Source organism: Typopeltis vanoorti, chromosome 12 (genome assembly GCF_054136105.1).
Source record: "Typopeltis vanoorti isolate ZY-2024b chromosome 12, IOZ_Tvanoo_1.0, whole genome shotgun sequence".
NCBI classification, from domain to species: domain Eukaryota; kingdom Metazoa; phylum Arthropoda; class Arachnida; order Uropygi; family Thelyphonidae; genus Typopeltis; species Typopeltis vanoorti.
Genome location: NC_143560.1, coordinates 118,060,100 through 118,087,566, shown reverse-complemented (window position 1 = coordinate 118,087,566; position 27,467 = coordinate 118,060,100). Strand labels below are relative to the sequence as shown.

General features: G+C 34.3%; 1 protein-coding gene across 1 annotated transcript in view; it reads left to right on the top strand.

The window, feature by feature from the left end:
* Positions 1-27,467, top strand: part of LOC150101172 (uncharacterized) — a 116,882-nt gene that overhangs the window by 87,108 nt on the left and 2,307 nt on the right. The window contains exons 6-7 of the mRNA XM_090402183.1: positions 7,285-7,562; positions 22,791-22,945. Of these exons, the coding sequence (XP_090258309.1) occupies positions 7,285-7,562; positions 22,791-22,945 (433 nt within the window). The remainder of the gene's footprint in view (positions 1-7,284; positions 7,563-22,790; positions 22,946-27,467) is intronic.

Below are 27,467 nucleotides of genomic sequence, written 5' to 3'. Positions count from 1 at the left end.
TAAAGGGTAGGTCCTGTTTCAGTAATTTAATTGCATTTTATGATAAGGTGATGAGTGTGTTAGATAAAGAATAATCATATACAGTGATATTCTTAGACTTTGCAAAAGCATTTGATAGATTGCCACATAAGTTGGTGCAAGCTGCAGAGGATTGTGTATGATGGAGCAGTCTCTCAAAAAAGAAGGGTGACCAGTGGCATGCCCCAAGGTTCTGTTCTTGGGGCCCCTGCTATTTAACTTGTTTGTAAATGATATATCATGTGGACTGACTGGGGATCTTCAGTTATTTGCTGATGATGCAAAGCTGGGAAGAATTATAAGTAGCACTGCTGATGCTGTGAATACCCAGGAAGATTTAAATAGACTTTTTATTTGGACAAAAGAGTGGGGGTTGTAGTTTTAATATCAATAAATGCAAAGTGTTGCATTTTGGGGTGCAGAAATATAAGACTATGTGCTATATTGATGATGCCATACTGCAGGAAGTGGATTAGAGATTTGGAGTGATGGTTGACAGTAGACTAAAGTTTAGAGGGCATATTGCTAGGGTTGCAAAGATTTCACATCATACTGCTGCTATGATAAGAAGTACTCTAACATGCAAGAATAAGGAAGAGGTTGTCCCACTGTATAAGCCACTGGTTAGACCACACTTGGACTATTGTTCTCAGATTTGGTCACCTGGTTTTCAATGTAATGTGGAGACATTGGAGAGTGTCCAGAGATGAGTGACTAAGACGATATCAGGAGTTTGGTTGATAGGAGGAAGAGAGGTGATATGATAGAGACATTTAAGTTAGTGAGAGGATTTTATCAGATTAATCCAGAGGGGATTATAAAAAGAGTAGAAGGTGAGAGGGGAAGGACCAGAGGTCATTCCTGGAAGTCATGTAAAAGTGTGGCGAAGAAGGGTGTGAGGAGTAGATATTTTACATGGAAAATTGTCAGTGAATGGAATGCATTACCAGAATGTGTTGTTAATGCAAGGAGTGTTAAGGACTTTAAGATTCTATATGATAAATATGTTGTCAGTTGAATGAACCTCCCACAATGAGAGTGTCGACTCCATGAAGGGTGTAATAATAATAAAGAGGGAAATGTTTAACAGTTCTATGCTAGAACTGTTAAACAGAAAATTGCCTTAATTATATAGAAGCTACAGCATAACAAACATATGGCCAGGTATAAGATTGGAAAAAAAAAATATATATTTCAGTTTGAAAAGTAGAAAGGATAAATAAAGAGGAAGAAGAGTTATGCTAGAAGTTGAAACAAATTGTTTTATGGCTCAACATCATAACACTTCAACCCAACGAATGTATTTGTACTGGCAGGGGTGGAGGAGAGATAATGAATTATTGAACAGAGTAATTTCTTTTATCTCAAATGTGCCAGAAAATTGCCTAATTATTTGCTTAAAAGAATTTCACCACCTGGTGTGTGAGATCACCATCTTGTGTACTGGAAGCTGGAAAAAAAAGTTCCATGTTTTAGCTTTCTAGAGCAGGACTTCCAAGGTTATATCTAGCCTTTGACTTTCTCTTAACTCAGAATGTATGATAGGTTTCCAGCATTTGTGGAGAGTTGCATAATATTACAAAAAATAAATGGATATGAGATGATTAGTCTGATTCAGTTCTAAGTTTTATTGCATCTTTCTATCTTTATTTTGAATTCAAAATGCTTAAAAAAAATTTTTTTTACAAGTTTTTAGTTTTAACTAGCATATATAAAAATGCACATAAGAAGCAAAGAACACTAAAAGTTGAACTGGAAAATCTGAAACAACTCCTGAAAAATGCAGCAAAGAAAAAAAATAAATGGAAAATACCATGAATATTAATAACTAGGATATAGAAAACATAATAAGAGAGTCATCAAAGTACATTTACATGTAGCGATAAGGAGGTGGTGGTGCATCTGTATAAGGCATTGGTCAGACCACATATGGACTATTGTGCTCAGATTTGGTTACCTAATTTTCATTGTGATGTGGAAACACTAGAGAAGGTCCAAAGAAAAATAATCCAAGTGATATCAGAACTCTGGAATGTTGGTTATGAAGAGTGTTTGAGAGAAATGTGGATTACAGACTGGTTGGTGAATAGGAGGAAAAGAAGAGATATGATAAAGACCTTCAAGTTAGTTTAGGGATTCTATCAGATTAATACAGAAGAAATTATAAAAAGAGTGGATGTTAAGATGGGAAGAACAAGAGGCTATCCCTGGAAGTTGTATGGAGATGTGGTGAAGAAGGGTATGAGGAGTAGATTTTTTTAAATGGAGAGTTGTTAGTGAGTGGAATGCATTGCCCAAATGCTTTGTGAGTGCAAGTAGTATAGATAACTTCAAAGCTCATTACAATAGACATGTTGCTGGTTGAGTGGGCCTCCTATGATGAGTCTGTTGACTCCATGGAGGTTACCAAATAATAATAATAAATGATTACTTTCCAAACTCAAAGTATATCAATAAAGAAATAAAGTAATACTAATCACTTAGGTTGTAGCTGGCCATATGAAAACTTCTGTGAGGAAAGGATACATATGGAAGTAAAATGCTGGTGATTACGATAGGTTTAGGAGACAGCTTGGAGCTATAGCATGGAATGAGCAGTTGAGCAGAAAGGAAATAAATGCTACTTGAGAAATGACAAAGAAATACTTAAAAGCATCGATGGTGAATATATTCTGAAGATCAGAAGGCTGAATAAGATAGGTGTCAAATGGATGAATGAGGAGATTAAGCATGAAATCTGAAAGAAGGCAGCACAAGATGAATAATGGTAATAATTAGTTGCATGACTAAGTTGTAAGAAAAGCATAAGTGCAGTATAAGCAGAAATTAGCAAAGCAGGCAAAAAAATAAAATAAAATAAAATAAATCCCCCTGGGAGTTTTTTCAATATGTGGCAAGTAGAAAGAATGATTATGAGAAGATTATGTTAATGGATGAACATGGAAGATTGGTAACTGTTGCAGAGGACCTAATAAAGGTACTCAGTGAGCAGTCATCAGGGTATTTCATCCTCACACCCTGAATGTTGAAGTCAGAAGCTCAAGTGTAGGAATGTAATAAGAGAAGACTAAATGGTGAGTGAGCGAGAGGTATACGAGGAGTTAAGCTAGATGTCAATAAGGCAGTAGGACTACATGCCATATCATCACATCTTAAGGGAATGTTTTTTTGAAAGGGAGGTTCCTACAACACCCCTTGTGGGTACATGGCAGGAATTTGATGATGATGATGGTGGTTGTGTTTGACCAACTTGTTTGTGTACTATAACAAGGTGATGAATGTATTGGATAAGGGAGATGCATTGGTGTACTTAGATTTTGCAAAGGCTTTTGATAGATTGTCACACAAGTTGGTGTGACAATCTGAAAAAAAATGAAAAACTGAAGCAGATAGGATTGGATGATAGATTAGTGAATTGGATAGGCAATTTGGCTCTCAGATAGGTTATCAGCAAGTTGTGCATGGGGGGATGTAATTTCACAATTTAACAGACCTGTGTGGCACATCACTAGTGGAAAGCCACTAGTGATGTGCCACACATGTCTGTTTGAGACCATTGTTATTTAATTTGTATATTAATGACATTGGGAGATGGGTTTAATTGGTGATATACAACTGTTTGGAGATGATGCAAAACTGGGAGGAGTGATGATGAATCAAGCAGATGTTGCAAGATGACTTGAATAGATTGTATGAGTGGGCAACGTATTCAACTGTCATTTCAGTCTTGCAAAGTGTAATGTCCTCAAATTTTGTAGGCAATAGTGGGATGCAAAGTACACACTTAGTGGAAAATTTTTCTAGGAAACTGAGGAAACAAATCACATTGCACAATTTATGAAGTCATCACATCAGTTATGGCAATGATGCAGAGGATCTTAGAATGCAGAAATAAAGAGGTTGTGGTTCTATCATTGTACAAGGCCTTGATCAAGCCTTGTATGGATTATTGTGTGCAGATTTGGTCTCCTGGTTTTCATGTTGATGAGAATATAGTGGAAAGTGTCCAGAGAAGACTAAGGTGGTAACTGGAAGTTGGGATGTGAAGACAGATTGAGAGAATGCAGATTACAAAGCCTTGTGAATTGGAGAAAGAGAGGGTATATGATCGAGACATTTAAGTTGGTAAAAGATTGTTACTGGATTAATGGGAAGAAATTTTTTCATAGAATGGGGAAAGTGGATTGAACAAGGGGATATTCTTGGAAGGAGACTGTGAGCAGAGGAATAAGAAATAGGTTCTTTGCATGGGGAGTGATTGGTCAGTGGAATGTATTGCCTTTTATTATGATGAATGCAGATACACTGAATGAGTTTAAAGCATGGTTTGATGAGCTCTGTGTGCAACAGTGTGTACCTTCCATGATGCATCTTTGACTCTGTGGAGGTCTGGTGTTAATAATGTCGGTAACTTGAAAAGGACGAATTTTTGATAAATAAATAAGAATTTCCAATATGCGAATAATTCTTTTCAAAAATTTGGATATCTTCAGTAATTCATAAAAACGGAAGTTTAATTTTCCAATCATATCTGTGTCTAGACTTGTAGCTTCTTCTAATAGAGTTCAGTCAGGCTTTGAAGAAGTGTTATTTTTCTATCAGAATCAGAAGATTCAATGATTAATTGACTGTTTGAGACCACTTATGAACAGGAGACTTGTTTTCCCCCTGTGTGGGCAGTATATTTGCAAGTCTGTTACCTCTTACTGCTGTCCCATTTCCTTTTAATCTATTCCTCACCACACACACAATGGATCGCAACCCAAACAAATGCAGTTTTACTGTGAATCATTGCCAGCAAAGGTTGGTCAATTGGTAGAGCCTCTGCTACTAATGGCTCAGCAAAAAAGTTAAGCAAGTTTGAGCAGTTAGTAGTTGGAAAGGGATCAATTGTTCGATGCTGTTGGCACACTCTCCCTCGATGAGTCTTTGGACTCCCTGGAGGTGTCACATAATAATAATAAATATTCTCCCCCAATACTTTCAAAAACAAACGAACAAAACTACAAAAATCCAACCAAAGATCTCCCCCAAACAACCCACCAACATTAATTCTTACCAATAAAAAAAAAAGTTTAGGTCCATATCCACCCACTCTTAAGATGGGTAATAAATCTTTACCATTCTGTTGCTCATGCTGTTAATTCTTTCCAAAGTCATAAAGAAATTCATTAACAGTGAAGTTTATGCTACATGGAGACCTTAACTAATAAACAACTGCCTGCATAAATTTGCTGCTATTGACTAACAGAGATCTCTTTTTGCTGTCCATCTACCTTGGACAAATGCCATGGAAAAGTTCTCAGCAGAAGGAGAAATTCAAATTATCTGGTTTGCACATAGTCCCATTACTTAATAACTTTATACTCTCTTATTTCTAACTAATTCTGGGGGGTTCCAGTGCTCTGTTCTCTCATCCACTACTCCTTTTATAGTGTAGAAGTAGTAAGACAGTTGACAAAACAATAGTCACTACAATTTTATTAATATTTTTAGTTTATTATATTATTATTTTGATTTATTTGTTTAGTATTAACATGATATTATGTATGACCAACTTACGGTGTTCCATACTTATGAACGGGCTCCCCATAAGGATAATTAATAATTCGGGAACTAGTTTCTTTTGTGCACGTAAACAAACCTGCACTTTACTGCATTATTAAACAGCTCTTCCTGTTATTTGAAAGTAAATTTAAGAGTCTGGCTCACACTCTTCTTGTTTGAAGACTGGTTCTTGAACTGTTTTATTCCTGCTGTGGAACATTGTTTCATAAAAAGAAATTCCCTTTAAAATTCTGCTTGTGCTGGACAATGCTCCTGGACATCCAACATCTTCAGAAGACCTTCATCCTAATGTAAAAGTCATATTTTTTACCACCCAACACTACATCATTACTACAGCCAATGGACCAGGGAGTTATTTCAGCATTTAAGGCTTATTACTTACAGCATATACATTCCCGCAAGCAGTCAGGGTTATGAAAGATGATCTTGAGAGAGTTCTAAAAGAATTATAACATCCATGATGCCATCAAAAACATTGCCAATTCTTGGAGGACATGAAGTAATCAACAATTAAAGCAGTGTAGAACAAACTGTGCCCTCAATTCTGTGATGATTTTTGTGGCTTCACAGATGTTGCCAAAGCCAGAAAAGCTGTGGTGGATAGTGGCAATGCACTGCAATTGGACATGAATGAAAATGATGTCTTGACTTACTAGGGTCCCATTCACAAGACAGCATCATGACCACCTTATGGAGATAGAGAAGCAGCTGATAGAATCACAAGAACACGAAGAATCAGAAGATCCAGAGCGAAGAAAGTTTTTAAGACAAAAGAATTAGCTGAAGCATTTCGTCTCATTCATCTCTTCAAGCACAAGTGTAGTAGCTAGTCACCACTCCTTAATAGTTAAACTTTAAATTCAGAGAATACTTTCTTCCTTTTTTGTTCATTCGCTCTTTGCATGTCTTTTGAAACAATCTTGGTTTTTATATATTTCCTAACAAGTATTCTCTGCATATCTTAAATCTAATGTTAATTATGTCCTTTGTTTCCCATTTATGGTTCTAATGTTAGAGGATTAAAACCTCTTATGCATGTAATTACCAGTAAAAAAAAAAAAATTTTCATTTGTCAGTGAATGTGCATCTGTAGGGAATAATGCAAATCAAGCAATATCGCTATATTGCAATGCCAGGTCATAACAATTATGAACAAAACAAGGCCATTCTTTTTTTTTATATATGCAAATCTCGAGATTATGTAGCCCTCCATGTGGTACTCAGTTACCTTGTACATCAACTCTGCACATGAGTTGCAACATGTTCACTTTGTCTATTATTCAGTTGGTTTGGGGGAGGTCAATGGTTAAAAAAATATTTTATTATATAGTTGGAATTTTATGCAAATTTATAATGCTACAATCACCATACTAGTAATCTATTTAAGAAAAATAAACATGATATTATGTATATTTAGCACCTTTCTAATTATCAGTTTTCTTTGAAAATACCAACTTAGACTAAAAATGCAAAATTAATGTTTAGAAAGGTTACTGTTATATTTCAAACATTTCAAATGTCCCTGTATATTTTTAGCAGAGCTTTTGGGGTTGGAAGAGATAAGTTCAGAGATAAATTCTTGCTTGCCAGGATCCTTTCATTTTTAAAATGAAAGCAACTTTTTTTTAATTAAAATCATTGTTTAATTGTATATTTATATACAGGTTCTTCCTGACAAAATAGATATTCTCATTTCAGTCTTGTGCGAAATGGAAATGTGATATATATCAGAGTTGGAGATTATAATTTGGCAAGCCAGTATGGAAGTCCCGGTGCTCAGACACACCGTGTTTCAACTACATACATTCATCACAACCATAACAGTCAAACTTTAGATAATGACATTGCACTACTGAAGGTACAGTCACCTGTTGATTTAAATGAAAAAGCCTGCTTGGTATGTTTGCCTGCCCGTGGTGCCACAAAACAGCCTGGAAAGCGATGTACAGTTACTGGATATGGATATGAAACAGAAGGTGAGTATGCAATTTATTAATCTCCTCTTATAATTTGCAATTTTCTTAAATTGATTTTAACTCTATCATTATTTTGGAAATAGCACATATGTAATATAATCAGGTAATATTATTTGACATGAAGTGGATGTCACTATGCTGTCCTATAAAACAATTTAAAAGGGACTGCTCCTCTTCATTCTCCATTTTTTAACATCAATTTTTTAAAGCATTTTCTTAGTGATTGTGATGAATATAAATTTATATAACATACTGTGTGTATACACACATACACTTTTTTTATCTTCTATACAAATAAATGCTTTATATTTTTGTGTTCATATTTCAATTTATCTGTTATGCTGTGTGTTTTCGTTTCATCAAACTTTTCTGTTCCATGGAATAGTTTTGATGAACATCTTTTCTTTAGTGTATTTATTTTCATTATGGTAAATAAGATAAGATGATGGAACCTGAAGTCGAGTAGCGACTGCAATAACGTAACTTGGCAGTTAAGGAGTATTGAGGATTCAAATCCAGAACGAGATCCAGTTTCTCAGAAACTTGGTTTGGATCTTTCTTCTGGGAAATAAGACATTGACAGAGAAATCTAAGAGGAAGTATCCACTATGACACAGCATCAGAAAACACTATTGCTGTGACCTTCAGCAAGGTATTCCCACTAAGATCAGAGACTGTGGTTGCATGAGCTCCATGAAATACTCATGATCAGTGGGTCATGAATATTACATAATTCGTATGCCTAAACCATTCTTATCTGATCATCACGTGTTCCTATCAAATAAATGAGGACCTGTTTAACTAGGTCATTAGCTGATTACATCAGCTAATGACCTGTAAATATCATCAAAAGCATATATACTGCAAACAGCACATTTTTTTCCCACGACTCATTTATAAGGTACTAAGATTCTTTTATAGGTGTGAATAATTCAGATTTTGATTTTTTTTATGCAAATTTATAGTGCTACAATCACTGTACTAGTAATTATTTAAGAAAAATAAACATGTCTTCAACAATCCAGAACGATCTTTAGAAATTTTGACCTAAAAATTTCTTTTGATGAGGAATGAACTTAGAGAAAGGTGAAGAGTTGTGTATGTATTTTCATCTTTATGCATCCACTCTTGATCTAGTGTAACTTTGTCCCCTTGCAACATATTCACATCCAACACATTCTTTATACCTTGTCACCCAAGCTGTAGTAGGTCGGGAAGGCATTATTCAACCTAGTACAATGTCTGTTTTTGCTTGGATTAGGAAATTAAATTCAATAATATGTTCTGACTTAATAAGGTAATAAATATTTTCTTATTTTTCTGTGTTGTGAAAAGAAAATAATATTATAAGGGAAAGTTGCTTTTTTGAAGTGTAAAACATCACTACGCTTCATTTGTACTGTGGACAAGGTCATGTCAGATCTGCAGATCAGAGGTCTTTTGGTTTATGCTGATTTTGTTATCAAATCCTCCACTTTTGATTACCTCGAATGAAATGAGATGATATCCTGATTGTTGCCGTGGTACTGTTTGTGCCTGAACTCAAATAAATGACTTTTTATAAACTCGTTTAATTTTTCTTGGGATATGTCATTTTCAGAGTTAAGCATGTTTGGAAAGAAGATGCAGTACTCACTTGTTGTCCTACTAGGTTTTTATTTATTTATTTTTTTTTTTTGTGCAATTTAGTGCATCTTGTTGTACTTTCAAATGCATATACAATTAGGGTGTGCACTAAAAATTTTAAAGGAGTGAGGCGCTGCATTGCATATTCAAGTTGGCAGTTAAATCAGGCTGAGATGCAGTACTTTATAATTATCAAGTTCTTACTAATGAGAACTTAGTAACTTTTTGGACGATTTAGCAATATCTTACTTTTGCATCTAGATATTCTTTGTGATTTTTTTTATCAGATCACTGTTTGCTGTCATATCAAACTGAGATTATTCAAACCTTTAGGCTTGTAAAATGATGTTTTGCATTACAAGAATATGATTCAAGCAGAATTTAGTAAAATTCCAGTTTTTAAGTGTAATGGTCATCTAGGTTCAAGGAATAGCAAGTAAAGGATATTCAGGATCAATATGACTATCTTGATTTGGAAAACAAACAGGCAAGTAAATGTCATATAGAAGGCATGTGTCTAAGAAGGGGAGGCTAGGGACCAGAAAGATTCAAAAGTAGCTTTTTTTTCTAAATCCTTCACAGGATCAACAAAGGTTCAGCGGAATGAGTATGGATGAGATGAAGGGTTAGGTATCGGATGGAATTCCATGAAGTAAGCTGTCTGTAATGGATATTGAGGTTTTGATGAGTAAGAACTCTTTAAGATAATGAATTGGAATATTCTGGAGTCTTGTGCTCTTTCAGTCACAAGTGAAATTAAAGTGAAACCAAATTTCATTCAATAACATCAAAAATAAGTCACAAAATAGCAATATGCATGTGGTGGATGGTAGCTGTATAAGAATGGAAAGGTAAACCACTGTCCCTTATTCTTTCTTACCAATTCTTTTTTGTAAATCTTTTCAAGTTTATGGCACATATGTAATGCATATTTTTATCTCTTTCTAGATAATTTCATGAACATAAAAAAAAAACAGAATTACATATAGTTTTTTTGATTTACCCTGTTTATATTCTGTTTGTGGCATAGCCGTTTCCAGTTGCTTATGTTCCTTGGAGGAAATGAATGATGATATTGAAGAAACATCATTAAGGAATATAGGAAATAATCACAGCTGCCAGAGTACAGGTATACAAAGTTGGGATGATATCAGATTTGACTGGTAAATCATCCAACTGAATAAAAGACTTACAGAATCATGGAAATTCTTTTAAAATGACAGCTGGCCATTATTCATCAAAGTGGATATCTACCATGAATAGTAATTTGTTTACTGTATAAGAAGTGATAATGTTTATGGTAACAGATGACTGTTTGCTCACATTTATCTGAATTGAACTTATATGAAAACAAATCAGAAAGCTATCAAGACAAATTGATTTGGTAAGCTACTGGCTCAGAGAGAATGAGAGGAGCTAAAAGTTTCAAGTTGTTATGATGATGGGGAATTCAAATTGTTAATATATGTAAACTCAGTTAAATTAGGGATGTATAAAAGCAGAGTTAAGTAACAGCATCAGCTTTAGGTCTTTCTCCCTCCCTCTGTACTACAGCTGATTCACTAGAAAGGCATACTATGGTAGAAGGAGGGATGAGATTGCTGTGAAAATGAATACAATCAACTCCCATTATAGCAAAATCTTCAGAATAGAACTGAGATGAGAACTTTTGGTCTTTTTTAGTTTATTATTATAATTGAATGAGTTCATCATAGCAGTGTTTGCTATCATGATTAACAACATTCTGATATTTCTGCTGTTAAAAGTATTATTAAAAAAGAATATTAACTATGCAGTTTAAATTGTGATTCAGTATCATGTTGAAAGCCTTAGAAACATTAAGTTGGTGATTTATAACTGTTGTCCTGCTACTATAGAAATATGATTCAGTTAAGGAATTTGGACAGTATTAAAAGAACAACACACTTATACTTTATGCTGTGAGAACATTCAAATACTACCAGATTATATTAATCGAGCTAGGTGCAAATATGTACATAAGTTTATTTTATGTATAGATATATATTTTTTTCTTTTAAGCTTGCTTTTATTCATGTATAATATAACTATTCTTATTGCATAACGTTGAACCTTAGTTCTTTTTTCACTGTTGCGTTTAAAAATCACTTATTTAGTAATTTTTTTCCCATGCACTAGTGCATATGTAAATTAGGGTTTGGTGCATCAAGGTGACTGTGCCTGCCTGCATACAAGTCATTGGCTGTGTATTCATGGAATCACTGACTTCTTTTGGTTTTGTTACTCACAAAAAGAAGGTATTAAAAATTCTTCCACGTACATTGACTTTGTGTGATTTAATTTTTATTTCTTTAGTATTAAGGGCAGATGTTCTTAGTTTATTTTATGTTTTTTACGTAACTGTAATGAATTAACTGGTTCTTAATTCAGCATTGTTATTCCATATTGCCCTTGATTTCTGTTCTTGTATTTTTTTTTCCCACAACACAATCTGGTCCCTTTTGTTTAAATATTTATCGGCATGCAATGTGGTAGTCTGCTGGAGCTGAGAACAATGCAAAGTTTGACAAAATAAGAAAACTTCATTCCTCCTTTCTGGTGGCTTTATGATGCATATCTCTCTTAAATTTATTCAGTCAATGTACTTTCCAATCTCTAAAGATGATAAATACTAATTTTTTTTACTATTCTTGACTTTTGTTCCACTTCCACTGCTATTTCTATGTAAGAATGCTGATTACATAAATTTCTTCTGTTTAAACTACATCCCTTCATAATTGATGTTTCATAGGTCTGATATTAACTTGGTTATCTGCTTCTTAATCTTCTCTACTATTTTCTCATCCCCAGTGGAATTAAGGTGACAAAATGTCTGCACAGTTAATCAAATCTCTGATAAAGATTTTGTACAGGAAATTTAATTCCTTTATCTCTGCTCACCATTGTCCTCCTCTGTGTGCAGTCTCTCTCTATGAACTAAAATGGTATCCAATATGGTACTGGAGCAGAACTGTATTCAGATGAGAATGAATACCATTTTAGTTTATAGCACAGTCATTCATTATTTAGTCTTTTACATATTGTCATTAGCAAGAAAATAGATATTATCTTTCAAACCCTTTGTAGTATTTAGTAGTAAAATCTTATCTTCTATGAATAGGATGGTTAATCCCTAAAAAAAAAAAAAAAAATACAAACCAAGTATTTGAAGGGTCTGAATGTTAAATAAGATAGGTGTGAAATGGAAATGAAGAGATTTGAAATCCTCAATTTCATGAAGATTACAAAGAACAGGCAAGGAAGGTTACTCAGTAAGAGTAGCAGTTAGCTATTAAAAAAAAAAAAAAAAAATCCTAGCGAGTTCTTTTGATATGTAGCCAGTGCGAGGAAAAAAAAAGTGATTAAGGAAGAATGACATTGATTAGAGAAAATGGTATAAGAACAACTGCTGTGGAGGATATAGCTGAGATATTTAATGAGAAGTTCATAAAGGTCTTTCATTCTTGTGAATGTGACATCATGAAGAGTTTGAAAGCAGTGATGATGAGAAAAGACTGACAGTAAGTGAGCAAGAAGTACATGGAGAATTGAGCAAACTTGATGTTAATGAGGCTGTGTGTTAACATCTGTTTTGACATATTTATTTAATATGAGTCTTACATTGGGTCAAGTTCCCAAGGAGTGGAAGGAAGGCAAGATTGTGCTGCTTCATAAGGGAGGCAACAGAACCAGAGCATCAAATTATAGGCCTATTTGTGTGTCAGTTGTTATGGTTAAAGTGTTGGAGAAGCTGGTGACAACCAGGATCCAGAATTGGGTTGACAACAGTGGTATTATCTTTGATGAACAGGATGGATTTGCTAAAGGGAGGCCATGTCTTAGTAATCTATTTACTTATTACAATAAGGTGACTGCTTTATTGGACAAAGGAGATGAATACACACTAGTATACTTAGATTTTGTAAATGCTTTTAATAGATTGCTGCATGATAAGTTGATAATCAAACTAGAGCAGATGGCTGTTCAATATTAGACTATTGCATTGGATTGGAGATTGGCTTTCTGACAGGTATCAGCAAGTTGAGTATGGGGGAGCAACATCCCAGAAGAGGAAGAAGTGGTGGGCCTCGGGGGGGGGGGGTCTCTCTTTTAGCACCACTGCTGTTTAACCTGCATATCAATGCTATTTGGGAAAATTTTGATGTGGATGCTCAGTTGTTTGCAGATGATGCAAAGTTGGGACAAATTATGAGGACTGGAAATCTTGGACAAGGGAGTGGGGATACCAGTTCAATGTTGTGACACATTGTTTTCCAAATTTTAAAACCCAAAGATGGGAAGTAGAATTTATTCCTGGTGGGGATATACTGTTGGAGGTGGAGAAAATAAGAGATCTTGGGGTGATGGTGGATAAGGATCTAAAATTTAGAAGACAACGCAATGAATTCTGGGAATGATAGGACACGGACTTGTAGAAGTAAGGAGATTCTTCCATTGTATAAGGCCTTGATTAGGCCACATAAGGAATATAGTGCACAGATTTGGTCACCTGATTTTTAAAAGGGTACAGAGGCAATTGACTAAAGCAGTTTCTGATCTCTGGAATGCTGAATATGAAGAAATGTTGAGAAGATGCAATTTACAGAGTCTAGTGAATAAGAGTAAGAGGGGTGATATGATAGATGTACAAGTTGGTAAGGGGTTGCTATAGGATTAATACTGAAGAGATTTTTCATAAAATGGTGGAAGAACAAGAGGTCATCTTTGGAAGCTGTATAAGGATAGTGTGAGCAAGGGAGTGAGAAGTAGGTTTTTTTGCATGGAGAGTTCTGAATGATTGGAATGCCTTAACTGAGAATGTGGTGTGTGCAGAGAATTTGCATGTGTTTAAGGCAGGGTATGATGTACAGGGTATGACAAAGGGACCTCCTAGATGAGTCTTTGACTCCATGAAGGTCTTCGGATAATGATATTAAATTATTTGGAAGAAGAAAAGAGGCTTTGCACTATTATGAACTAGTTTCTGGTAGTGAGAGTGGTAATATAGTATGTGAATCACACTTAAAAAATCAGTAAGTTGCCTAATCTGCATATTTCACTAATGGCAATTGAGTGCACTTTCTGTTATTTGCAAAGATAATAAAAATTAAAATACAGCACATTGCTGACATTTTATGTTCCCAATCCTGACTAGAATTATATGATATGTAATTTTGTGTCTTCTAAGGTTTTTTCTGAGTTAAAACCTACTTACTACTTCAAAGACTGGTTGGAACAAGAGTTCTAATCATTGATTAGAATTGAACCATAATAAGGGAAGGGACTCGCAACACAGGAATAGCTGATCTGGTGCACAATATAAGCATACAGACAAAAGGATAATTACTAATATAAATAACTTAATATTCAAAAAAGGATGAACTGCAATGGATTTCACAAATGAGGCATGCTAGTGATCATGGTACAGTAGTTCATATATCTACTCTCTCTCTCTCTGTGTGTGTGTGTGTGTGTGTGTGTGTGTGTGGCTTGCATGTAATATGGAGGAATCTTTCCCATATTTCATTCTGGTTCAAGCTTGGATCATCATGAGGCAGTGGGGATACTTTGACACTCTTGCGTAAGCACTCATATTTCATATAAGGCATTGTAGGGCATTTTTCACTTGATTATAAAGTATATTGTTTTAATCCTTTAGTTTTAAACTAAAGGGGTGAAGTATTTTTACTTCACAACTTTAGTTTACTTGTCTACTAGTAAGTAAACTAAAGATGTGTATACAGAGGTATATGGTATTTAGTCAGTGTGAATCTGCCAGATTTAAGGTGACCAGTGGTATACCTCAGAGTTCAGTCCTTGGGCCATTGTTGTTCAATCTACGCATTAATAACATTATGAAGGGTCTAACTTGAGATGTGCAATTGTTTGCCGATGATGCAAAGATAGGCAGGGCAATTAAGGATGCTATTGATTTGAATAGGCTGGAAATTTGGGCAAACAAAAATGGCCTACCAGTTTAATGCTAGTAAGTGTTAAAGTTATGCACTTTGGCATGATGAGATTTCCAATGGAATATTATATTAGTGGGGTTATACTACAAAAATACTGATGAGGCTAGGAATTAGCATAAGGTCACATAGCAAAAAGTTGCAAATAAAACTCACAGGATAATTGTGATGTTTAAGCAAACCTTGACATAAGGAAGTCATTTTTCCTCTTTATAAGGCCTTGATAAGACTGCACCTGGATTATTGTGCAGATTTGGTCTCCCAGGTTCCAAGAGGGATAAAGAAGCTGTGGAAAAGGTGCAAAGAAGAGTTGCAAAGATTATATACAGATTATGATGACAGATTGCAAGTTGTAAATTACAGACTCTAATTAACAGGAGAAAGCAGGGGGGGGGGTTGATATGATAGAGATCTATAAACTTCTTAATGGGTTATTACAAGATATCGTCTGATGAAATTTTTCGTTATATGGAAGGTGGGGCGCATCCATGTAAGTTGTTTGTTTGCAGTCAAGAAAGGAATAAGCACCAGGTTTTTACTCTTAGAGAGCAGTGAGTGCATCTAGCATGAATGAATTTAAGGGGTGTGGATGGTTTGGGTGATATATGGCCTCCCTCAATGAGTCCTTTACGTCCTGGAGGTCTCAAGTAATAAGAAAAATTTGAATTAAAATAGGAGTCACCTGTATGAATTTGAAAGCTGGAAAAACAAGTTACTGTATTAAAGCACAACTTAAGGAGCATTATAAAACCATAATGAAATGACTTTCAAAGGCACAAGACACTTTATAAAGAAATGGGGGAAAAAAGAGCAGCAATACTGATAACTCAGAAGTTGTTTATTAAAATAGTTTTTGGAGTCAACTCAGAAAGCTATTTGAATTTCTTACTTTAAGGATGAGGATTTAACACTAAGAGTAAGAAATGATTTAGTAAAACTGGGAGCAGGTGGCGGCTACATATTCAATGGCAACATCGTACTCAGTCATTTGAAGCAAACAAGGAAAGTAGTTTTATTAATTTAACAAAAGGAAACACTATTTTATCTGAGGTTTTTGAAATGAAAATGTGAAGAAGAAAATTATGATCATAAGTTTCACCATCCATAAATATTAAGCACATGAATAAATACATTTGCAGAAGAATGCAAACCTAATCTCAATGTGCAGAATTTCACTGTTGACAACAAAAAATCTGCTTAACTTAAACAAGCATTTAGCTGTCATTCTTTTTTTTTTAATTATTATTATTTGAATTGGGGGATGGGTGAAGGAGAAGAGAAATGACATTCAACATGCCTAAAAAGTTTCAAGTTTAACAACAAAAAAGCATGTACTGTGGCTGAATCATAATGACTTTAATTCATCAACGCAATTAGATGACTGTTAGAGAATTTAAAAAAAAAAATCCAGAAGACAATTATTACAAAGCAAAATGCAATTATTAATCCAATATTATATAAAAGTGAAAATGAAATCATAATGAAAACTTTGTAATATTTTGACAGAATCTAATCCTTGGAACTGTGTCCATAAATAAAAAAAAAATAAATAAAAAAAACCCCATTATGTTAACAATAATCTGTTTAATTTTTGTTATTAGAAAACCATATGGCTCTTTTCCAAGAAATTTAATGGTATCATAATGAACAAGTTGATTCCTGATAACAAACCCACTGCCTCAGGAATAAGAGTACAGAAAAGTATATTAATAGACTTGTATTTTCCTGATGATAACTTTAAACCTCATAAAATCTTAATGATAAAAACACTGAATCCAAGGACCTACCACTGCAATAAAGATACAATGATATATACTGCTAAATATTGAATCAATATTTAGCAGTATATATCACTACTAAATATTGATTCAAGTCTGAAAATTCTCTACAAAGTCTGCTTGTTCTGGAAGAGAGAAGTATACCTGGGTCTATCAAAAAAAAAAAGTCATAACTAAGGGAATTTTGTGTGTGTGTGTGTGCGTGTGTGTGTATCTTAACTAATACCAATTTTTAAGTTTGCGCTATTGAAATTGACTGTTGTTTGTAGGATTGATTATGTCTAGAAAATTATACAATTTGTCAAATAAATGTACATATTTGCAGTGTATCATCTTACTGTGAGACTTGTCTTTTCCACAATTCATCTTGCTTTGAATGTCTGATCTTGTATCAGCAGACTATACAGGTAACCCTCATATAACACAGATGTTAGGTACCATAGAAATGTCACGTCATATAAACTGCATTATGCGAGACTCAGATCACATAGAAAAAGTAGGGTTATGTTTCGAAATCATTTTATTTTTTATTTTTTTAAATTATATAAACAACGACATATCCAACAAAAAATATTTTTATTTAATTCAAGGTAACAAATACATAGTATAAAATTACAAATTGTGCGTAAACTTCATTGCACATAATGCATAAATGTTTAGGCAAAATAAAATAGTGCATATTTTAATCGTCATCACTATCTTCAAAAATAACATTTCGTAGATGTTCTTTATTTACGAGTGACCGGACCTCGTCATCACCTGAAATCTCTTGGACATCATTTCTATAATTCTCATTGCATACTTCGGCTGGTTTAGTTATCAAGAAGTCAGTAATAGAAGACCTTGCTTACCACTATGCTGCAATTTTTTATTAAGTTCATGATATGGAGCTAAACAAATATCCAGTTATCTCATGAATTTTATGGAGCACTCCATTGAGGTATCATTAGGTATCATTATCTGTAAAATAACTTCCTAATTTCTTGCCAAATCATCCTCTGCTAATTTCTTTAAAGTGAATTCTTTAACGGATTTATCACAATCAGAATCTTCAGAACTTTCCCCACCATTTGGTTCGACGTCATTTATTAATTGTACCAGTTCCTCCTCATTTAAATTTGTTTCCCCATCAATTAATTCACTAATTTCATTTTCAACCACATTGCAAAAGCCCTCCAAAAATGTATGTGACGTTTATTAAACGACTTAGGTTAGCATCCACTGGAGGTATGAAATTTTGTTTTAGAACGGCTTCAGGCCATATTTTTTTTTCCAGCAAGCATTCAGTGTAGAAGGTTGTAATTCCTTAATGGACAGAGAAATAATTTTCACACAATTCAATATTGAAAACTCTTTCCACACTTGAGGCAGTGTCATGTTTGGATTAGATTCCATTTTTTCCTAAATTAATTGGAATGTTCGACGAATATAATATGATTTAAATGTTATATTATTCCTTGGTCGAGTGGTTGAATAAGTGAAGTAGTATTAGGGGACAAGAATGTTATTTTAATATTTAGATGGCTTAAATTTGTTGGGTGGCCTGACGCATTATCTAAAATTAGTAGAATTTTTAAGTCTGTATTCTTTTTCTTTGTGTAACTTTCTACATCAGGTACAAAATACTTGAAAACATAATTTTCAAACATGCTAGCTGTAACCCATGCCTTTTTGTTGGCCTGCCAAGAAACAGGTATGGCGGAATTGTCGAGCCCTTTCATAGCACGAGGATTTGAGGATAGGTTAATAAACATTGGATGTCATGTAATCACCTGATGCATTACTCCAAAACAGTAAAGTAATTCTATTCTATCTTTGGAAACTTGGAATCCAGGAGCTGATCTTTTATTTTTCAATATATAACCTGTATTCATCTGCATTGAACACATGGTCTGCACTATTAACCACCTTCTTCAATAATTTTTAAAAGTTCTCCTGCGTATTTTAAGATTATGCAAAGAAAATCGCTTTTTAAAGTTTTCGAACCAACCCTTATTGGCACAAAATCCATGCTGAGAGCTTTCTTCTGAAGAATCTTGATAAAGTTCTTTTAAATGTTTATAAACTTTGAGAGCTTTTTGTTTAATAAGATTTCCTTCCAAAGATATTTTCTTTTGAGTGCAATCTTCTATCCATATCATTAGAGATTTCTTCATTTTTTCTATTAGAATATCACATACATGAGCAACTAACTTTGCACTTACACAGCAATAACACTTTCTCGGATTTTATGTTCATTTTGTTTGATTTATTTAAATTCAAAGTCCTTGCTTTGTTGCAGGTTTAGTGCCCATTACTATAAAAATAAATTACACATTAATTATGTAACTCACGATTTTTTAATGCGCTTTCCTGGCATTAAACTCTTCGTTTTCGAAGACAAATTTCAATAATAAACAATTGATATGGTAAACAACTGACGTACATGTATGCTAAAGGGTATTTCCACTAATATGAATTCGCTACTTATAACTACATGTGCAATAATAAACACTATACACACACAAAAGTGTATTTCCCTAATATAAATTCGCTGCTTATAACTACATGCACGGGTAGACACAAATTTAACAAAGATAAAATTGGATTTTTAAGTCATGCGGTGAAAAATATATGAAAAGATAAAGGGTTACTACAGTTTGTAGACTGTGTTATATCGAAACCGTGTTATATGAGGGTTACCTATATATCTTTCTACCCTGGCCGTGTCAATTTTGCGTCTGTGAGTGTTTTACGTGCTTACTTTGTTCTTCTGCTGTTACATATTGGAAGATGGTGTATCTCAGCTATGTAATGTAACTTAGTGCATCCTGCAGGGTCTGATATTAGCCTTTCCATCCAAATGTTTATATTCTCTTTTTTTTTTTGTAAGGGTATACACTGCTTGGAAAGAAGTCAAAGGACATTCCCATGGGCAAAGTGAATTGTGCCATGTAATGAATCACATGTTTGTAGCCAATATAAATTGGAAGAATACGATGCTTCCAAGTCAGTGCGACTATGCCGGGATGAAATGGCTGCAAGAAGGGAACTGACAGAGTTTGAAAGAGGCATTGTGATAGGATGACATGTTGCAGGCTTATCTGTTCAGCAAATTGTTGACAAATTGGGCAATCCCAGGTCAACAACTAGTGATATCCGCAGTGGATGGCCCACCACGCTCATCGAACGTGACCGGAGGGTGCTACGAAGGTAATATGTAAAAACCGCCATTTGTTGGTTTTGAGGTAATACTACGGAATGTAGACTACAAGGGAAAGCAGCCACTGTTATTTAGTGGAGAAATAGCTGAAGAATTTTTAAAAGTAGCAACATTTATATTATTTTTTCATTTACCAGCATTGATGAATAGTGAAACTAATGAGGTGATGGAAAGAACACCTGCATGATTTGTGAAGACCTTGTTCAGATCATATTTAGGTTATCTGATCTAATTTAAAACTATGATCTTTTCCAGCCTTTGGTTAGAAAATACCATAGTTTAAATCTCATCTAGGATGAAAACAACCTTTTTATAATGGCTTTTCATCAGCAAAATGAAGTCTACATCTTATTAAGGTGGGTGAGGAAACATATTCTTTACTTGAACATGCAGAAATGGCAGGATTTTTTTTTTTAATTGCACAAAAAACAGACTTATTAAAATAACCTCTAGCATTCACTGCTTTAGTCATAAGGCCACATAACTGTTTTTGCAGTTGAGTGAGCAGCTGGTATCCACCTTTCAGCCATACTAATAGGGAACTTCAGGCATCTTATGGTTCTAAGTCCTAACAGGATTTTTTTTTTTTTTAATTGCACAAAACAAACATAATAAAATGATCTCTAGCATTCATCGCTTCAGTCATAAGGCCACATAACTGTTTTTGCAGTTCAGTGAGAAGCTAGTTTCCACTCTTCAGTCATACTGATAGAGAGGAGCTGGCATCTTGTGGTTCTAAGTCCTAACAGATATATGCCTGAAATAATGAAATTCTATGGTTCAATTTTCTTGAGTTGCAGGGTTAAAAAAAAAAAAAAAAAAAAACCAGTTCCAGGAGGTGGACCCAGAGATCAACCAATTAGAGAACTGACTGAAAAAAGGTCGAGAAACTCTTCCTCTGGTCAGCAACTAGGATTGAGCAATCTTTCTTCTGGCAGTCTAGCTAGCATTATGGTAGCAAATACTATTCCAAAGGCACTTTGCTTTTTTTTTTTTTTAATATATTAAGCATGGATTAGCACCTTCATTCTTTGGAAGAGTATCAGATTCCCTGAGTTCATTCACTTTATTATTATGGCATATCCTTTACTTTGGATAAATATCCAAATAGCTACTAATTGGAGAAAAGCAGGCCAAGATTACATTAATTTTCACATATAAAAGGCAGACATAAAACACTGACTTATAATCCCAAACTGCAAATAGTACATTGGAAGAAAAACTGTTCAAGGAAGCCATAAATGTCTTTTCCACAGATAAAAAAAAAACAGAAAAAAAATCTTGCTTATCTGAAGTTGTTAATCAGTTCTGGTTATGATTAACACTTTAAATTTTAAGATCTTACCAGTTTGGTTACTAAGAGTTCTGTTTAGATCTAGTCACATGATAAAAGCAAACAAATATAAAAATTGAGAATGAATTCCTTTCTATTGTTAAACACATTTCCTTTTTCTGCTATGTTTTGATTGTATCTGACATGGGAATGAAGTATTACCCGATGATTACGTTGAAAACTTTAATTTCTATTTTTACATATGGCTCTCATCTCATAATCATCAGTCACACTAAGGTCATTATTAAATACCAATTTCATCACCTAGATGAAAAGGAATTTCTAGAGAGGATCCAGAGATGGATATCTCAGGACTCTGAAATGGTGACTATCAGGATACACTGAAGGAATGAACCCTGCAGAACTTTCCAAATAGCAGACAAAAGACTTTTTTTTAATGAGGAAATTTATCAGATTAACCCCCAACCAGCCATTGACATCTATAGACGTCCAGCTAAATCTGGATATGATTTATCACCTGTTGAATAACATGGATGTGAAGTGCAATTTGGTCTCACCATTTCATCCATCTCAGCTGGTAAGGAGGTTAATAATGGTGATGAGATGACCATGCTAAGATTTAATGAAGTGAAAACATTGAACACATGTTTAGTGGTCCGATATTTCATCCAGGACACAAAATGAGAATTGAGTCACATACAAAGACAAAAAATAAAATAAGAAAAAAGCAGATGCCTTTTTTCTTATTTTAGAAGATATGCCTCAAATCCTGACAAGGGTGCTTTATGTGGGCACTGGTAGGTGGGAAGTCTAAAATTTACAAGTTCCCAAATCTTCGGTTTCCCACACCACATTAAGATTTGGATGGATTTTTAAAATCTGCTGCTGATTCAAAAAAAAAAGTTTGTATTTGCTGTGATGTATATATATATTGTATTCTTCAAGACAGATTGCAAGAATCAGAAACCTTGTATACACACACAATTGAGAGGAGGGAGGAGAATGGATAACAGTAGCTAGCTTCAAATAGGATTTCAAAACAGTACCAAGATCATATTTCTTAAATTCTGTTTTTGGTGAGTTGTTCCTGATGTAATGGTATTACTGTAAAATGAGAGGGATGTGAAATGCAGAGACCCATTAAACTTACTTAATTCTTTCAAAGTGCTCTTTTCACTCCATTAAATTTTAACAAGGGTTTCAATCAGTGCCTTAGCCTAAGTACACAACATGTGGGTTGAATGCAACATAATATGATATAGTTAAGGTTGATTCTATAGATGTCTCATGATAATAATTAGCTCGTCTTAATAGTATAAATAACATTTTTTTCCCCTATAGCAGGTCCAATTTCACTGAAAATTCGTGAAGCAGAACTGCCCATTGTTGGTGATCAAGATTGCACAATAAAAATTAATGCTGTAACGGAGAAGTTGTTTATTCTTCCTGCAGGAAGTTTCTGTGCAGGTGGGGAAGAAGGCAATGATGCCTGTCAGGTAGTGTTGATTTGTCTGCATATTTTTTTTAAAGCTATTTGTTGAGAAAGAATTTGTTAAAAAAAAAAAAAAAAAAAATTTAAAGAGTGCCTGTAGAATTATTCATTAATCCAAGGGCCACCTCCAGCCTGATCTCTTCTTTAATTTAGTTCTCCTGTGACAATCATGTTGGTTAGTCCTTCCTCTCTAAGCACACATCCTAAGAATTTTCCTCTTCGTAATTTCATCCATTAATCTTTTTTTTTTTTTTTTGATTTGCTCATTTACTACTTGTTTGTAAACTAATCTGCATCACTTTTCTTACTAACCACATATCTACAGCCATCATTCTTTTCTCTATTTTGTTTCCAATTCATCTTTCTGAGGTGTGCATTAATGTATAATATAATGTAGCATGAATGCTGTAATAATACTTGCTATGATAAAGCAAGTCATCAATTGTATTGATCATCATCAAATTTCTAACATTTACCCTCAAAGGGTGTAAAGGATATGATAGTACTACATGAAAAATTTACATCATTAATAACTTCCTATCAGATTTTTTATTTCCATCTTCTAAGGCACTTTTTACCATATTAATCCACCTACAGCTTGGTCTTCCTCTGAATCTTTTTTGTGAAAACCTGGCAAAAACACTTGTTTTGTTAATCTTTCCTCTTCCATTCTGTTTAAGTGACCATACCAGTTGAGATTAGCTCTGCTAATACAGTCCTGGATGCTAATAATGTCAAGTTCTTTCCTAACATCCTTGTTTTTAATATGTGATAGCCATTGATGCCATCTGTTCATGCCCCTAATCTTTCTCAAGACTCTCATATCTGCGGTCTCTAGTCTTCGGTCAAGTGTTTTATTTCTAACCCAGTTCTCAGATACATAAACTGGTTTGAACACTGTCTTGTATACAGCTAATTTAGCATTTTGATAAATTTCTTTCTAATTCTGTATAAATTTATTCAGTTGACTTCCTGCCATACCGGCTTTGTTGATTCTATTGTCTATTTCCATATTTAATTTACCATCTTCGTTAAAAATCGTGCCTAAGTAGCTGAAATGTTTTACTTGTTCTATAGGTTTTCCATTCATGATGCAGTTCATATTTTCAGTGCTTCTGCCTATTTTCATTGCCTTTGTTTTGTTATTGCTGACCTTCATATCATATCTATTACAACAATTATTCAATTTAGTCAGGAAAACTTGCAGCAGATTTATTTAGAAGTACATCATCATCTGCATAAAGCAAATAGCTGACATTAACATCTCCAATTTGATATTAGGTTTAATACTGCTTTCCTTCATAATGTGATCCATACAAATAATGAATAATAGAGAGGATAATGTACATCCTTGTCTGACACCAGATTTAACATTAAACCATCTTCCTGTACTTCCTTCAATTCTAACTGCTGACTTATAACTCAAATAAAGACTAAGTACTGCTTGATATAATGTCCCATTGACACCATACAACTGTAACGTTTGGAATAGCTTCTCTCTTGGCATCTTGTCATATGCCTTTATCAGATTTACAAAACTTTAAATTCAGATCTTTGTTATATTCCCATGATTTCTCAACTAAGTGAAAATCTGATCCTGACAGACTATTTGGCCTAAATCCAGCTTGTTCTTCAAGCTTACCTTCCACAATCCTTCTCAAGTATACTTGCATAAATCTTACCAGGAACACTCAGTAGGGAAATATTTCTGTAATTCTTACATTCAGTTTTATTTCCCTTTTTGTATATGGGTACTATGAGAACTCCAATCATCTGGAATTCGTCCCTCTGTCCAGGCCTTCTGAACTATGCAGTGCAGTGTAGCTTCTGCTAGACTTTTATACCTCCATACTTGAGCATTTCAGGTCGAATATCATCTACTCCAGCCCTTTCCATGGCTTTTTTTACTTCAAGTATAGATATGTAATCCTGATTGCGTGCATGTTGAGTTTTTTTTACCACTGTGCTGTCATCCCTACTTGTTTCATTTAGCAATTTTTTGAAGTGATTACCTCCATATATCAAGGATATATTTTTCACCACTCTTTCTCCCATTTCTGAGCTTCTTCAACAACCTCCAGAATATCTTGCCACCTTCTTGATATTTATTTTCTATGTTCTCACCAAATTCTTCACATGACTTTTGTTTAGCTATTTTTACACAATATTTAACTTTCTAGCATTTGTCTCTGTATTCTCTAACAGCACAAGCTGACCTATTTTCCAGGAACTTTCAATATGCTTTCTTCTTTTCCTTCACTGCCTCTTTAACTACCTGTGTGTCCACCATGGAGTTCTAATTTTTCTATCCTTGCAGACAACTTCATCATATGCCTCTCTGGCTGAATCAATCAATGTCTTCTTTGGGATTTGCCACTGACTCTCCAAGGTTTGGTTTCAGTTATCAAACTCTTTCATTTTTTCTTGAATAATGTTTGTGTATTCTAGTCTACAGCTCACATGTGTGATAACTACTCAACTTTTATTTGCTTTAAAACTTTTTTAAATGTTCTGCTTTTTAATATGAAATTCATGGTGCTCACTTCCAATTTCAAATCCTCTATACACTTTAGTGTCCTGCAGCAGTGAAAAAACATCACTATCAACAATATCATAGTCAATGAGATTTTTCTTATTCCTTCCCTCTTCTCTCCATGTGAATTTGTGCACATTTTTATGTTGTAACATGGTGTTAGTAATAACTAGTCCATATCCTGAGCAGAATCCAAATCCAACACATATTTGCCATTATTATTAGCTTTGCTCTTTTCTCCAAATTTTCCCTAAAACATTTTTGTGTCTGACAATCATTTCCTAATCTGCTATTTAGATCCCCAGCAAGGATCTAAAAAAATTCCTCCACTTCTACCTTACTAGAACCTTCTGTGGAACAATAGGCACAAATAAGTCCAATTCCCCATTCTGATATTTGTCCACATCACTCTGATTGAAATTGCCTGCCATTCAAGAAGATTAGCCTTGTATGTAGTGTTGAATAGTATGGCTACTCCTTCTTTTCCTTGATTGTCATTGTCTGAATAAAACATTTTGTATTTATTGCTCAGAAAGATCTCACCAGTTTTTGTCTTTTTTGTTTCAGCCACACACCTATTATTTGGATCTGGTACTTCTCCATTTCTTTGCCATTCAGGCTTCTTACTGATCTTGAACTCTAATGTTGGGGGGTATGTTTTAGGATTTGTTCCAGTAGCTGACTTTTTGCTGTTTACACTGGTTCCCTGTTTAACTAGGTGACACCTATCCGGCATGAAATTGTCACGTTGCACCTTCATTTTATTGGTTTAAGTCAATAAAAATACAAATTGGTTGGCTAAATCCCAAATTTCCAGATACCCAACAGCGTGCACCACAAGAAGGTAAGGATTGGACATTAGGTCAAAAGCCATGGTCAGTTCTCTGCATTCCTTTAAAGGCTATGTGGAGGTCTCCTCTCAGTTATACAGCTTTAACTCTTAAGCACCCCACAACAAATTAACTAAATTAATTTGTTACAAAAAATTAATCGACAGATATCAACAATGAGTTTTTTAAAGCTTCAAGGCTTACTACCTATGGTTTTCATTAAGCAAACACATGGTATTTGACCTCAATTGTTTGTTATTTAAGTAGTTTCAGTGATCCTTTGTGAATCTACTACAAACATAATTACAGACACCAGTTAACAAACACAGGAAATGCCTATTACAGTTCTCATGTTCACTTAGCTTGAGTGAATCAATAAATACCACATACATGAGGTAATATTCATTGTTTATTGGGTGCACATAATGTCCATCAAATTTAAGCAAGTGACTGCATGTTATGAATTGGGTAGAAGTGCATATTATTTCTCTATGAAACTTCCATGCAGTCACAGGAGACCACCTTATGCTACCTGATCCATCACCTCTTACATACTACAGTATTTCTCTTTTGTTAAGTGTATGTTCCCTGGTTGGTTTATTTGAGAAGAAAAAAAAAAACAAAATTTCCAATATACAAAATCCTATCTCCAATTGTAAAAGCTCATATGAATTCCCTTTATCATGAAGAAAATTGAACCCAGATCTTTTCCAATCAAAGGGCATGTCTCATCACATGTAGTCATTTTTGTATGTATGATCATGTGTGTGGCATTTTCATCTTGGACCACATAATCTTTTGCTTTTGTGGTCTAAAAGTTAAATATGCACACTCTCCTGTTTTCTATATATATATATACACACACTGCCCTACCAAAATTATTTGGACACCATTTTCTGGCAGGCCATACTTGATGAATGCAGTTAATAACATATTGTGCAACCCTTTGCATCAATAACCACCGCAACATGTCATGGAAAGCTGTCCACAAGTTGCTGACACTGTTCTGGTAAGATACATTGCCATTTGGCCTTCAAATGCTCCAACAATTGATGGTGACAGGTAGCTTGCACAAGCATATGATCACTCCAGAATATCCCATAGCACTTCAATCAAGTTCAAATCAGGACTTCAGGCTGGCCAAGCAAACAGGCCATTGCGAA